Below are 14,267 nucleotides of genomic sequence, written 5' to 3'. Positions count from 1 at the left end.
ATAAATAATTAAAACACTTAAAAAAAGAAAAAAAAAAAAAAAAAAAGAAGCCACCGCCCTAGCGGGCCGTGGGGGCCCATTGCCCGGCCGCTCGGCGGCCGGGCCGGCTGCCGAGCGGGCAAGGGGCCCACCGCCCGGCCGCTCGGCGCTTGGGCGCCGAGCGGGCACTGGCCGCCGAGCGGCAGCCGGGCCCACTCCCAGTGCTCGCGGCACCCGATCGCCGAGCAAGCTTTGCTCGGCGGCCAGTGCCGGGCGGGCCTCGCTCGCGCGACCAACCGCCGAGCGAGGCCCAAATCGGTAAATATTTATTTTTAAAAAATATTTTCGTAAATATTTAATTTAAAAAAATTAAATTGGAAAAAAACCCGAGAATGTGCTGGCATTAAGTCAAGGTAGCGGCGGTCCGGTGGGCTAACATGTGGACAAGATTACTTCGGCAAGAAGGGATGGATTACTTTTGTCACAGTAACAACAATAAAATGGTTATGTCTTAATTATAAAATCTTATGCATTAATATTAAGGCGGGGGTGTATTTATATATCTTTCACCTATATTTTTCTCACACGCAACACGTATTCTTCGACGATATTGCTGGGATTGTCTAGATCCACTCGAAAGTCAATTTCAACTCTCTGCGAAACTCCCTCGAAGATGGGCAGAAAATATAAGCCACCAACCGGGAGTCGCCTCGTCTTTACAGTAGCCCATTAACTGTGCGACACGTGTAGAAACTGCGTTGTGCTCAGAGGACGGCGCATGACCGACGCAACGCGTGATGTCAGAAAGCCAAATGCTAGACGGCAAACAGAACTGCGTGCGGAGTTCTTGTACTTAGGCTGATGCTGGAGGAATAACAGGTCTCTTGAATAGCAGGCTCTCACGGGAGAAGTAGTTGATCCATGAAGAAGAGTCAATTTCAATCCGGTTCCCCTCTGCAAGTGCTGAGCTCCTTCAACTATGATTTCCCCAAGTCCTACGAGGAGGCGCAAAGCGAGTTCGACTCTTCCTTTGATTCGTTCAACTCGGCGATGAATTGGGCGATCGTCGCCTCTATTAGTAAGTCGGAACATGAACCTGTATATGAAGTTCCCAATTCGACCTTATGATCAAACACTCATAACGATTCTGTCTTTGCGACCTGTTTTCAGTTACTGCTGTTGTTGGGGCAGCAGCAATGGTCGCCGTCGTGTATTTCCTCATCGATTGCCTGAAGAGAGCGGGAACCGCGATCCCAAACTATGCCAGGATAGCTACCGGTGACCTGGAAAAATCCCTACAAGCCATTCACTCTTCGCCAGCAGGGGTAATCTCCCTCGCGCCATCATCTATCTCAACCGAACACAATCAGGAACTGCTCGATGAGTTTACTAACTTGATGCCGAGAAGATTTTCTCTGGAAGAGCTGCCTTCTATCACCAATAATTACGAAGAACTGCTCGGTTCCGGCGGCTACGGAGATGTCTACAAAGGCAAGTTGCCGGACGGAACTCCAGTGGCTGTCAAACTACTCAGGAACGCCGATGACAGTGGGACCAGGAAGCAGTTCGTGGAAGAGGTAATATCCATTGGAACGACTCACCACATAAACCTCGTCAAGCTCTATGGCTATTGCTTGGGCCCGCCATGGAGGGCGCTCGTCTACGAGTACATGGAAAAGAAGTCCCTGGACATGTTCCTGCTCGGGGAGGAGGACATAAAGGAGATCGATTGGCCGAGGATGCACAAGATTGCCGTGGGAGCCGCGAAGGGGATAGCCTACTTGCATGAGGAATGCGAGCCCAAGATCGTTCACTGCGACATAAAGCCCGGGAACATCCTCCTGGACGGGAACTTCAGCCCCAAGGTCGCGGACTTTGGGCTTGCCAAGCTCTGTAAAGATGGTCGGATCTCCATATCGGGGTTCCGCGGCACCTCCAATTACGCCGCACCCGAGATGCAGGAGCCGAACTCCGTGACCTACAAGTGCGACGTGTACAGCTTCGGGATGCTTCTGCTGGAGATCATGGAGAGGAGGAGAGATCACAACGCGAACCAGAGTGAGCCGCTGTCGACACTCGCACGGCAGACGTGGCACATGCAACAGAATAACGAGTTGTCGGAGATGATCTGCTGGGTTCCCGTGACAGAAAGGGAGAAGGCGGAGGATATGTTGACTGTGGCCTTGTTGTGCGTTCAGCATATGCCGGAGGCGAGGCCGGAGATGAGCGACGTGGTGAAGATGTTGGAAGGAGAAAAGACATTCCGACGCCTGAAAATCCGTTCGAGTAACTCCGATCGGGTCCCAGAAATGGAAGATTCCCCTGCTTCGAAACCGTGTATACCGATGGTTGCCGCCCCAATCCAAGCCTGTTAAAAGTAAAAACCGTAGAGATGGAGCTAGCTAGCTCACGGTCACAGATAACGTTCATGGTTATCCTTGGCACAAAGATATATGAATTTGTTAGGAAATACATGAATGAATATTCATTATATTCATCCTATCTAGTGTACCTATTATGGTACATTTGTATTCTACATTATAAGTACATCTCCCTATCCAATATATGTATTTATTCAATACACTGATATTAATGATGTTGACACCTCATTTTGGCGGTCTCGTATTTTATTATCTTCTTAAGATAGAATATTGTCTAATTTGTTTATCGTGCGTCTTTTCTTATTTTATTGCAAACTACATTTTTCCTTATAGGAGTAGTATTGTTTCTGCATCGGTGTCAATTGTTCATGAGCTCGTCATCACGGCTTTTCATCTCTTGTTATCTAAATGAGCTAGCTTTTGTTCTGGTTGTTCTAGATTTTTTCGTTCACATTTTGTTTAACTAGATTTTCTCTTTCAAGTTTCTTGTGAGACCCTTTCTCTTTTAAAATAAAACTAAGTTCATCTTTTCATTCTTCCCTCTTAATTATATTGCTGAACTGTAACTTCGTTTTCTCAAACAGGGCTTTCAGGTTCGAGCGCTACAGTGTGCGCTGCTTTAAATTGCCCTCTTGACTTCTACAATGCCAGGCATTTGGTGAAAGTGGAAGTTAGACCAAATCTTGTGCTTAATGCTGAGATGGAATTAGGAATTGTAGAAATCATGCATATGATGTATGAACCGCTGTAAAAATTGTAGCTGATTTCTTTTCTCCACGTAGGATTTCAGCAAGGAAAACATGTAGAAACTGGGGCATGGCATCTATATTCCAATGGATTTATGTCTACTCCCACCTTTATATCTCATCTATACTGAAAAACCAAGTGATTACGGATAGGTTAGCATAACGTGATATATTACCTGGACTTTTTACTCACATGTTGGGTTTACATTTTTTTTTTTTACCTCCAATTTTGCTCATTTCCCCCGAATACATAGGCTACTAGAGATTACAATTTCTCCCATTTATCAGCACTCATAAGCAAATTAGCAACTGATCATCTAGCAGAAAAAAAACTAACTATAAGGTGTCCTATCACCATGTGGCAGAAAAAGCTAGCTAGGAAATTATTTTTTCACCATTTCATCGCCGTTTGTAATTGATCGAGTGTACAATTGCTTAGCTCTCATCTTTCAATGAGCTTATGTAAATTTAGAATGGTGCCCACTAGTACAGCCTGCTTGCAAGGTTTGAAATATGCTGCTGGTCAAGTGACTTGAGCAGAATGCAGCCTCACGGCTTGTGGTGACTTAGTTTTGTTAGTGGTTTCATTCAGGAGCATGTCTGGAGATGAATGGCTTGGTACTTTAAACATAGAGTTGATGGAGGTGGCCCGAAGAGTGGGTGCTACGTCAAAGTTCATTGGCAGTGGAGGAGCGGTGGTTGCTTTCTGCCCTGATGGGCCATCGCAGGCAAAGCTTATGGAGGATGAATGTCGAAAAGCTAGAATCATCCTCAAACCAATACAAGTAGTTCCATCCAATTTGAATGATGTCGATCTCAGCATTGAAGAATTAGTTAGTACTGACCAATGTCTATTTCCTCTCAAAGCATATATTGGTTATGTAATCTTTTGCTGATGTAAGTCTACCCAATGCAGCTACTTGGATCCAGAGTGGGAGGCTCATCGAGAAACCAGATGTCTTTCTCCTGGTGTAGTGCTTCTAGAGTTGACATCTGGGCGTCGTCCAATTGACAGAATTCGACCCTTTGATGAGGTAAGCATGGTTTATTGGGTCAGTAGTATGTCCACAGCATATTTACTTGAGGCTCGTTATTGTTAGTAATCTTGTCCTATAGGAAAAGAAACCAATTTTAGGACTTTGAGCATCTATGCGCCCCCTCTTCATGTATTTATCCTTTCCTTCCATGTTTTCCCTCTCTCCGCTTTGAATGTCGTCATAGAATTGACTCATCTAATGAAGTTTTAAGCAATGCATTTGGTTGCTCAAGCATTAGATGATGGCAAATTTGATGCCATTGTTGATCCACAGTTGCACAAGGACTACGCTACCGAGGAAATGATTTGAATGACTGCTTGTAATATTGCTTGCATTGTCATTGTGCATATGCCGTGTCCACCTCTTACAGAGGTACATTCCCTAGTCCTTGCGTAGAATGACAAACGCAAGCAGCAGCATAAGCAATCATCCAAGTCATTTCTTCGGTATCATAGTCTTTGTGCAGGTTTGGATCTACAATGGCATCAAATTTGTCATTTTCTAATACTTGTGTGAGCAAAGACATTGCTTAAAATTTCATTAATCAGTCAATATTATGACGACATTTAAGGTGGAGAGAGGAACACATAGAAGGAAAGGATGAATACATGAATAGGCGGCGTATAGATGCTCAAAATCCTAAAATCAATTCTTTTTCCTATTGGATAAGGTCACCATCAATAACAAGCCTCAAGTAAATATGTTGTTGATAGGCCATTGCCCAATAAACCATGCTCGGAGGGTTGAGTTCTGTCGGTCGGACAATGCTTAGTTATCAACTTTAGTAGCACAACCCCAAAATAAGAAGACATTTGATTTCTCAGTGAACTTCCCACTGCAGACATACTCAGGATCCAGGTAGCTGCAGGAAGTACTTAGCTCAACTAAAGATGACATGACCAATTTATGCTCGGAGATGAAATAATTGAACTCAACCAGCATTGGTGTGGAGAATTTGTTTTGAATTTGAGCATGTACAGGAAACCTCGATCAAAGTAGGTTTAGTTTGAGTAGCTTTTTAGTTTGAACAAGTTTTCTAGTTTAGGCCGGCTAAAAGATATTTCCTATTTTGGAACAAAATATATAAATAAGAGGAATTTTTCAAAGTCCTGGGGAAGTATTAAGGACGAATAGTATTTGTGTTACTAGTTGCCGTTACCTATAAATTTAGAGGAATTTGACTTGCCCCCAACAATCTAGACCAGCAGACCAATCAAATCAGATGACATAGAAGTAAGCTCACCACATTAAATTATTTGTATTGCTTACACGCAATATCTTGCAAAAACCAATCTAAACTTTTCAGGAGGATTCGAGACGTGAGGAAGCAATGGAATATGTCTCCCTCACTTGGTTAATCATCTGAATAACGTGGTGCCCCGAACATTCTCTTTGAGCCCATTAGGGATGCGCAGTTTCATGCGAATTGCAGGATTCTTCAACCATAAGCTGGACGCTTTTAGAGGCCCCAAGGTCTTTGTGCAACTGCTCAAAGACTAATTCCTTCCTCGACTCATTCAATTGCTTTGAACGGTCATTCATTTTTTGTAACCATGCCATTAATATAAGCAGCATACTATCTTTTAGGTAATAATCAATAGGCTTATCGTGGGGTAAGCATGATTTCAGGGTCGAACCGGGAACCGGAGGATCGAACCGCCGGTTCCTGGTCTGAGTTCAGGTTCTGATGAGTCGGGGTCTGGCTCCTGGTGGGAACCGGAACTGGAAATTGGCACAAATGAGGATGGTATGAGAGTATCTATCTTAAAATTCTCTCAAACCGTGTTCGTAATTCAAGGCCAAACTACTTCAGGGATGCACTGTCCTTGCTGCCTAATATAATTCGGATTCTCTTTTTTCCTCTACGAGCTAATCCTGAATTAATTTCAGGATCCTACAGTCCAAGGAAAAGAAAAAAGGAGCATAAACGAATCAACATACTGGAGATTGAGCCGCGTCGTTATTTTCTCCGGCATTTGATGGATTGCTAGATGTTCCTGCGTGGCTAATGCTTGTCATCAATGGCGGGTACTTCTTGAATACCCTATCTTTACATTTGTTCCATCGTGCTTTTGCTTGCTGCACAGCAAATCTCCTTTGCTGTAACAGAGATGATCGTGTTTAAATGAAAAAACTTTCACAAGAAGGAAACTATTAGTAGACCGAAACACGATAAATTAGATTAATTTTAATTATCTTGAGAATTCAAATTATAAGGATCCTAAGTATTTGGCGTCGTGCAAATCTAAATGAAGGCCTTGACCCCACTAGGAAGAGCATCGGCAGCAATGTAGACCCCATGTTCGAATTGTTCAATGACTCGCGAGAGCCCATCTTTCCTCATGACTGAGGAAGAGTTGGAGTTCAAGTCGATCTTCGTGTCCTGTTGAGGTACGGCTCCCTGCATCTACGAGCCGCCACTTTCCTCATTTGTGCCGGTGTGATTATCATTCAATGAGTCATTCCCACCTATTGTATCGACTTGATCTATGCTTAATTGATGCCGGGCATTGTCCACATTTTACAGACCCCTTAGCGGTCGTTGCGTTCACTCTCATTTTTGATAACTAAAAAAAACAATTACAAGTTCTCGAGTACCCCGAAACCCGTAACATGATAGGTTTCAAGTTCCAATGTATGACAAGTAAGTTTCAGGTTCTAAAAAATGAAAAATCCGTTCTGACGAGTAGGTTTCGGATGGAACTTGTATAGAACTTGAAACCATTCGTCCATAGTTTCCCAAACTGAAGCACAAGCTTTTTCTCGTAGCACTGACAAGATGGCCAAAACCTAACTTTTGGTCCAAAGTCGAACTCACCTCACGGAAATGGATCCGCAACTAATATTGTCCAAATAAAGAAAGGCATTTTTTTTCAACAGAACCACCAAACTTCCAGACTTGTAGCGACCTCCCAAAGGGGGTTACGAATTTAAAGGTAATGTCTAGTTAATCAATGGGGGTTCTTCCAAATCTTACCCTACGCTACGTTAGAATTTTTATTTTAATTCAATTACTCCTAGGAGAACACTATATCGGAGTCTCCACTAACCTATTGAGGTCAGCTAGAAATTAAGTAAGGTATGAGAGTATATCACTTCCTAAGCAACTGGAATACACTAGTTAGATAACTAGTGCACTTTCGGTACGTAAACTTAAATATTTGTCAAACTAAAGTGTCAAGTTAGTCCTTTTACCAAATTATGAATTGGTGCACTTTCGGTACTTAAACTTGAATATTTGTCAAACTAAAGTGTCAACTTGGTCTTTCTAACAGATTATGAATTCTAAGGTTCCCGTCCACTATGTGTCTACACAATGAATTTGTGTTTATTATGGTCCTAGAATGTAACCTGACCATTCGGCTAAGAAAATGAATTACAATTCAGAAATGATGTAAAAGCAATCGCAGCAAACAAACAAATCAAGCATAGTAATGAAAAGCGCATAAACCGGTGAAGTGCAGAAAAATAACTCGATACAAGTTGGCAAGGAATATAACATGGTCTAGTTATTAAGCCCCAAGACAACAATCCACGAACTAAGTTCAAATCAAATTCAATTTTCTAAAGAAACTAATTTTCCCATATGGCCATATCTAAACTAGAGAAATCATGAATTATCCTAAACTATGTTTAGTATCTAAATGGAGCTAAACCAATTCTAATACTAAAATCTAACAACCTAATCAAGGACTATTTTTTCAGCATAAATAAGATATAAACGAGGGAGTAGACAAAATATCCATGAGAATATAGAGGCCGTGCCTCAACTTCTCCATGTTTTCCGTTGCTGAAATCCTACCAGGAGAAAAGAAATCAGCTACAATTTTACGGTGGTTCATACAACATATGCACGACTTTGCAAGAACATGGTGAGGACATACCATGTAAACGAGGGCCCACATATGCCTGGGCAACCCCATCCTGGGGGCCAGCAACAATTCCCAACTCCATTTCAGCATTAAGCACAAGATCTGGTCTGACTTCCACATTCACTCAATGCCCAACATTATAGAAGTCAAGAAGGCAATTTAAAGCATCGCACACTGTAGCACTCGACCATGAAAGCCCTGTCTGAGAAAACCAAGTTACAGTTCAGCAATATAATTAAGAGAGAAGAATGAATGAACCTAGTTTTATCCTAGGAAAGAGAGGGTTCACAAGAAACTCGAAAGAGAGAATCTAGTTAAATAACAGGAAAAATTGTCTAAAAAGTCCTAAACATATTTCTCTTTTACCAATTAAGTCATAAACCTTTTAATTTTTTAATTGAATATATCCAACCAATTTTAATCAAAAATCGCTGACGTGGATGTCTGTCGTCCCTACCACGACCCGGCGAGCCGGGCCTTGCCTTGGCTTGATGAGGGCTGGCCACCTTCGCCCAAGGCCGGCGGTCCGCTGACCCCTCCGGCGATGGCCGGCAGTGGCTATAGCCCCCCAATATGCAGCCCGCGAGTCTCTCTCTCTCTCTCTCTCTCTCTCTCTCTCTCTCTAGTTTTGTTTTTTTCTAAATAAAATTATATCTTTTCTTTTTTAGTTGTTTAATCTAATTTAAAAACAAAGAAAAGAAAACAGTTAATACTATTTTTAATAATGTTTCATCATTTCTATTTATAAATAATGTTTTTTCTTTTATTTTATTTTTCCTTCCTTCTTTGCTTTTTCATTGTGGCAGGCAAGGGTCGCCGGAGCTTGCCGGCCACTAAGTAAGGGTCGCGAAGCCCTCGCTCTGTTGGCTAGGGAGACCGACGAAGGCTTCGCGGCCCTCTTTCAGCCGCCAACAATCAATGAAGGGAGGAGAAAATGAAAAGAAAAGAAAAAATTAATTAAAAAATTCATGTTAGCGCCGGTCGCGTCACGTCGGCGTCGGCCGGCTAAAATTTGGCCAAATGGACTGAATTGGTACAAATGCAAAAGTTTGACACAATTGGCCAAAAAAAAAGCTTAGGATTGAATTGACATGATTGCAATAAATTTGTGACTATTTTGGTAATTTTCCCTTTTTTTTTTTTTCTGTTCTTTCACATGAAAGCAACATTATGGCCAAAACAAACATATCTATTATTTCGAAGGCAAAATAAAAATGTTTTTCGAAATCAAGAAAAAGATACCGATACTAAATTTCTAATGGAGGGAAACGACTGCAGATCTCTTCTATTTAAGAACCATATTCTTCTTCTTCTTCGCCACGAAAACTGATAAGAGCTTTCCGTGACTTTAAAATTATGATAAAATTTTTGTGAGGGATGAAATTGCAAATTAAATGGCAACAACACATCCTTACAATACAATTAGTAGTGGTTACTTCTCATATTATGTCATAAGAACTGTTGGCATCTTTAAAATCTTTGCTCGTGTGAAAATAACTAAAGTTTTCTTCTTCTTCTTCTTCTTCTTCCTTTTCTAAGTTGTTGGTGCGTGGTCTAGTCCAAGACTGGGTTTGCATGTTGAAGGTCGCGGTTGGACTCTCCGGTCTACCTCCGATCCCAGGAGTCCTTTGACTAGTCTGCAAACAATGGACTTGGACTTTGGTGTATAGCCGATCTTGGACTTCTCCAATAGCACTTGGTGGGATTGGACTGATGTGCTCGCCTAGTGGATAATTGGTGTTTCATTGGTGCCTTAACCTAAACATGAGAAAATGATATAAATAATCTCTTAACTTTGACCTATTATTTAAAGTGATTATTAAATATTTAATTTGACAAATATAATCCCTGAATTTTAACACAATATCTAATGTGGTCCATGAACTTTCAATTTATTCGATACGATTTCGAACTTGATCCTTGAATTATGAAAAAAAATGTTCAATGCTATCCCCGAACTTGAATTAATGGAAGCACTACATTGACTATTTTTTTATAATTCAAGAACTAAGTTGAACATATACCAAAAAGTTCATGGATCATATGGGTCAAATTAAAAATTCAGAGATCACATTGCATATTACGCTAAGGTTCAAGGATCATATTGGTTAAATTAAAAGCTCGAGGATCATGTTGCATATTTGATCAAAGTTCATGGACCATTTGTATCATTATCCTAGTAGCGGGTGGGGTAAGTCCTAATTCCATCCATACCCAATTTTGTCTGTAAAGTCAAAATTTTCTTATAGTTGATAAACTATAATGATAGTAAAGTGAGCATAGTTGTTTTTATGTTACGAACATAAGGCTCTGTTTGTTTAGCGAAAGATGAGACATTTCTAAAAAATATTTATTGGGAAGTCATATTTCAGAAAAATAATGATATTTTTTTTTTGTGATTAGCTAAAATAATAAATGTCCTATGGAAAATCTGATTTGATTTTCCAAGATAAAATGCGAATATTATTTTTTTTACGTTTATTTCCTTTCTTTTTCTTTTTTCTTTCTTCCTTTGCCGATTGCCGGCCACGGTGACGTCCGACGACCGACCGCATGCTAGGAATAAGCTCACCCAAGGCCGGCGAGGCTCGAGCTCACCAGATCAAGCGAGGTGGAGCCATGCTCGAGGACCCCGTAAACAAACAGGACCTATTACAAGTCGGGATGCACAGATTTCCCAATCAAATGCCAACTTTAAATAGCAAAAGCCCCAATTCTTTCTCTCCTCGAGAGAACTCCATTTTCGTCTGCGGCTAGGCGGAGATGCTATACGATGAGGAGGAAGAGAGGAGGCTTGAAGTGAGAGAAGATGTAGATCTTCATGTAAACCTGACCGGCAAGACCATCCCTCTCCATGTCGAGTCCAGCGACACCATCAACAATGTCAATGAGAAGAAAAAGTAAAGGAAAGAAAAGAAAAAGAAAGAAACAAAGAAAAGAACAATAAAAAATAATTGAAAAAAATGAAGGTGAAGGAGTGCACGGAGAAATCACTTTCCTCACTTTTGAAAGTATTTTTTCCATTGACGGAAAATATTTTCCGTAACTAGTTTATGTTCTATAAACCAAACGCTAGAACATTCAAAATTTCTTTTCCCGAAAGTTGTTTTCCGTGAAATAAACGGAGCCTAAATGTGCTAATTTGACATAGGTTCTTCATATATCCTTTTTATATATCTTACATCTAAGTGCTTTTATGGTATACGATATTGTGATTTTTATTAGGTGATTTATATAGATATTATTGACATTGACTTTTCATATATCCTTTTCATTTTTTTTTTCCTTTTGAACTGGTCTTTTTTCAACAAATTATGGACGGAAATATTGATATGTCAGCATATTATTTTGGGTCATTGCCGACCTGGACTAAAGAAGAGAGAGAGAGAGAGAGGCTGGGAAAGATACCAAGGCTAGGCGGCGGCAATCCAACCTAGCCGACGGTGAGGTAGAGACTCGCCAGTGGCTGGACTTTTTGCAAGTGCCTCCTCCCCTCATCTTTGAGAGAGAGAGAGAGAGAGAGAGATATGTGTGAAAATGAGGGTTGCAAAACCTCAAACCAAGGTCATGGCCATGACTCATGATCGTGTGGCCTTGATTCCTGGCCATGCTACAAGGATTTATGCTGGCACCACCTAGGTTCGTGGTTGCGCGACCTCCATGGCCATTAGAGGGGGACGGGGGGCTATGATGTGCTCAACGGAAGCTGTGAACTGTGTAAGTGCCGAGTGCGTGTTTGAGTGATGTAGCATCAGAGGCGGCGACTCCAAGTAAGCATGACAAGGGCGCCCAAGTGCTCACGGTGGTCATTACCTAAGCTTGAATCTTAGCGGAAGGTTGTGTTGCCTAGATCTACCGCCATAACGTTGCCTAGCTCACCAATCCTCTTTCTCTCTCATATTCGTGCTTGTTTCATGGTGGGATGCAATATTGGAGGCAGTAATTGCAATGCTCAACAGAGAGGGATGTTGGGCCCTTAGTGGCCGTTAGGCGTGGGCTATGGGTGAGCAGTTTCTAGGTTCCTTACAGGTTCTATTTATAACAACCCGAAACATTCTATGCATACCTTAGAACATGAAACCTAACCCATCACAGATTTTAGGGTCTGTATTTTACATATATTTTTAATTGAACGATTATAGTGAATCATTAACTTTAATGATCGCCATTTGCTGTTATAATTTACTAATTACAATTCATATTTAGACACACGAATAAATATGAAAGATTAATAAGGTAAATATCTCCGTCATAAATATCGTTGAAAATTGAAAATCAAACTAGTAATTCGAGATTACACACTCATCATTATATGTCGTGGAATACCACAGGATCGTGCAAAAAGATATTCCAAGAAAAACACAAAACTTGTTACATGTTACATTACGGTTCTAGTTCAAGGTTCTACCCCGAAACCATACTCACCTCTAACAGCAGCTATAGTCTCATGCCTTCCCTCAAACTCTCTATTTGTTTTAAGTATTTTTTTTTCTTCTTCTTCTTTTCCCGATTTCATTATTTACTCAATAATAAAAAAACATTAATAATGTCATTATAAAGAAAATCAGAGTTTTTTGGTTGCCACCTAAGAAGTCAAAGGAGCATTTAACATGATGGCCACGCTGGCGCTTCCATTATCTTTTTTAATGGCAGAACCACAAAATTGAAAAATCATATAGTTTTATGGACTTGATTGCACAAAAAGAAATGAGAGGCCTTACATTTTCCAAAAATCCGGGATCTCACGTGCCTTTTTTTGCCTCGAATTGACCACATATTTTAATATTAGGAAATTAAACATACTACATAGGAAACACCGACACTCTTTGGTAGCCTTGGGGGTCTCCATGTCTTATCGAATTGTATCCGACATTCTTCGACATGCGATTGACACGTGGTCGGTGTTTTAGTCAAGCCAATGACACGCGAGCCAACATCCCAAAGGCATGCGATCTATTTTAAGAATTTTCAATAAATTAGATGTCAAAATATAAATTTATGAAAATATATACTTAAGTTATATATCCAACAAAAAAAAAAACTAATCATGAATCCCCGATAAAAGAATAATAATAAATTCACCGTTGATATTTTTATATGTACACGATAAATTTATCATATATATTTAAAAATACATATTTAATATACAACATGTTACAAAGTGCCGAAATTCTTTATTTTTTTGAGAAATAACGTGTTAACTTATTTTGTTGTGTCGTGTCGCGTGTCGATGTCGGTACTACTTAACATATCACAACTCAAGTATACGCAATAATCGAGGTGAAAGTGGTCGCCGTGGCGGCAGCGGGCGTAATGGTCTTATATCACTTGTGGGTGGTGCTGCTAATCATGGCTAATGGAGGTGGCCGTGGAGAGCGGTGGAGATGGGGAAGTTCGAGTGCTGGTTGGGGGAAGGCAATGGGGGACAAATTGGGGCGGTTATGTCAACCACCACCGCACTTGGAACGGCGATGGTGGCAGACAGATGAAAGTACGGACGGTGGGTCAAGGAGAGGGCAAAGCAAGAGGATGTGATCGTCGCGGCGGCAGCGGCGGAGGTGGCATCAGCATTGGTGGAGGAAATAAAACAGAATGTGCTCTCCAAACAAAGCAAAATCAAAGAAGAAATAAATACAAAGTCACGAGAGGTGAAGACAATTTTACTCACTTTCCTTTTCTTTTCTTTTCTTTTTTTTTAAAAGGAATGAATATGGATCTTGGTGATTTTAAATGAAATTATTTGGCGAGAATATTTGTTTTCCAATTTTCCTTTTGAGTCTAACAAAAAAGAAAATAGTGGCAAAGTTCGAATATTTGCTTTTTGATTTTTGCTGTTGGCTTTTATCCCCGTTTTTGCCAAATTCCTAATATTGAGATTCCAAAACTTAAAAAAATGGTCAATTTAATGTCAAAATTTTATGAACGATTAATTACGTGTCGAAACTTTTCAAAAAACACTCGATCGTTTTAAACGAGAATTTTTTTAAAAAATTTTGGCATCAAGATAGACGCTTTACAAAAGTCCAAACACCGGCATGTCGGCGACCACGACGAGGACGATATGATGAGAATAATAATAATAATAAAAATCAAAGGGAACCTTAGACAAAATATTCCCTCTCGACTCGGGTGTTAATTTCTGCCGTGCCCCCGAACAAAAATTGGAAAAAGGGGAAAAAAAAAAGAAAAAAAAATTCGAAAAAAAAAGAAAAATACTTGTCCTTCTCACCATCGAAGGTCAGCGTCACCCAA

At 40.6% G+C, this 14,267-nt stretch overlaps 1 protein-coding gene across 1 annotated transcript; it reads left to right on the top strand.

Moving 5' to 3' along the window:
• Positions 1 to 788: 788 nt before the first annotated feature.
• On the top strand, positions 789 to 2,438 carry LOC115733954 (rust resistance kinase Lr10-like). The gene is made up of 3 exons (XM_048277058.1): positions 789 to 1,057; positions 1,150 to 2,309; positions 2,361 to 2,438. Exons 1-3 carry the CDS (start codon positions 901 to 903, stop codon positions 2,367 to 2,369), a joined length of 1,326 nt encoding a protein of 441 aa, XP_048133015.1. The 5' UTR covers positions 789 to 900; the 3' UTR covers positions 2,370 to 2,438.
• The last annotated feature ends 11,829 nt before the right edge of the window (positions 2,439 to 14,267 follow it).

This window comes from Rhodamnia argentea, chromosome 4 (assembly GCF_020921035.1).
Source record: "Rhodamnia argentea isolate NSW1041297 chromosome 4, ASM2092103v1, whole genome shotgun sequence".
Taxonomy (NCBI): Eukaryota; Viridiplantae; Streptophyta; class Magnoliopsida; order Myrtales; family Myrtaceae; genus Rhodamnia; species Rhodamnia argentea.
Note: the sequence above shows the minus strand (reverse complement) of the source record. Positions and strands in the feature narration are given on the sequence as shown.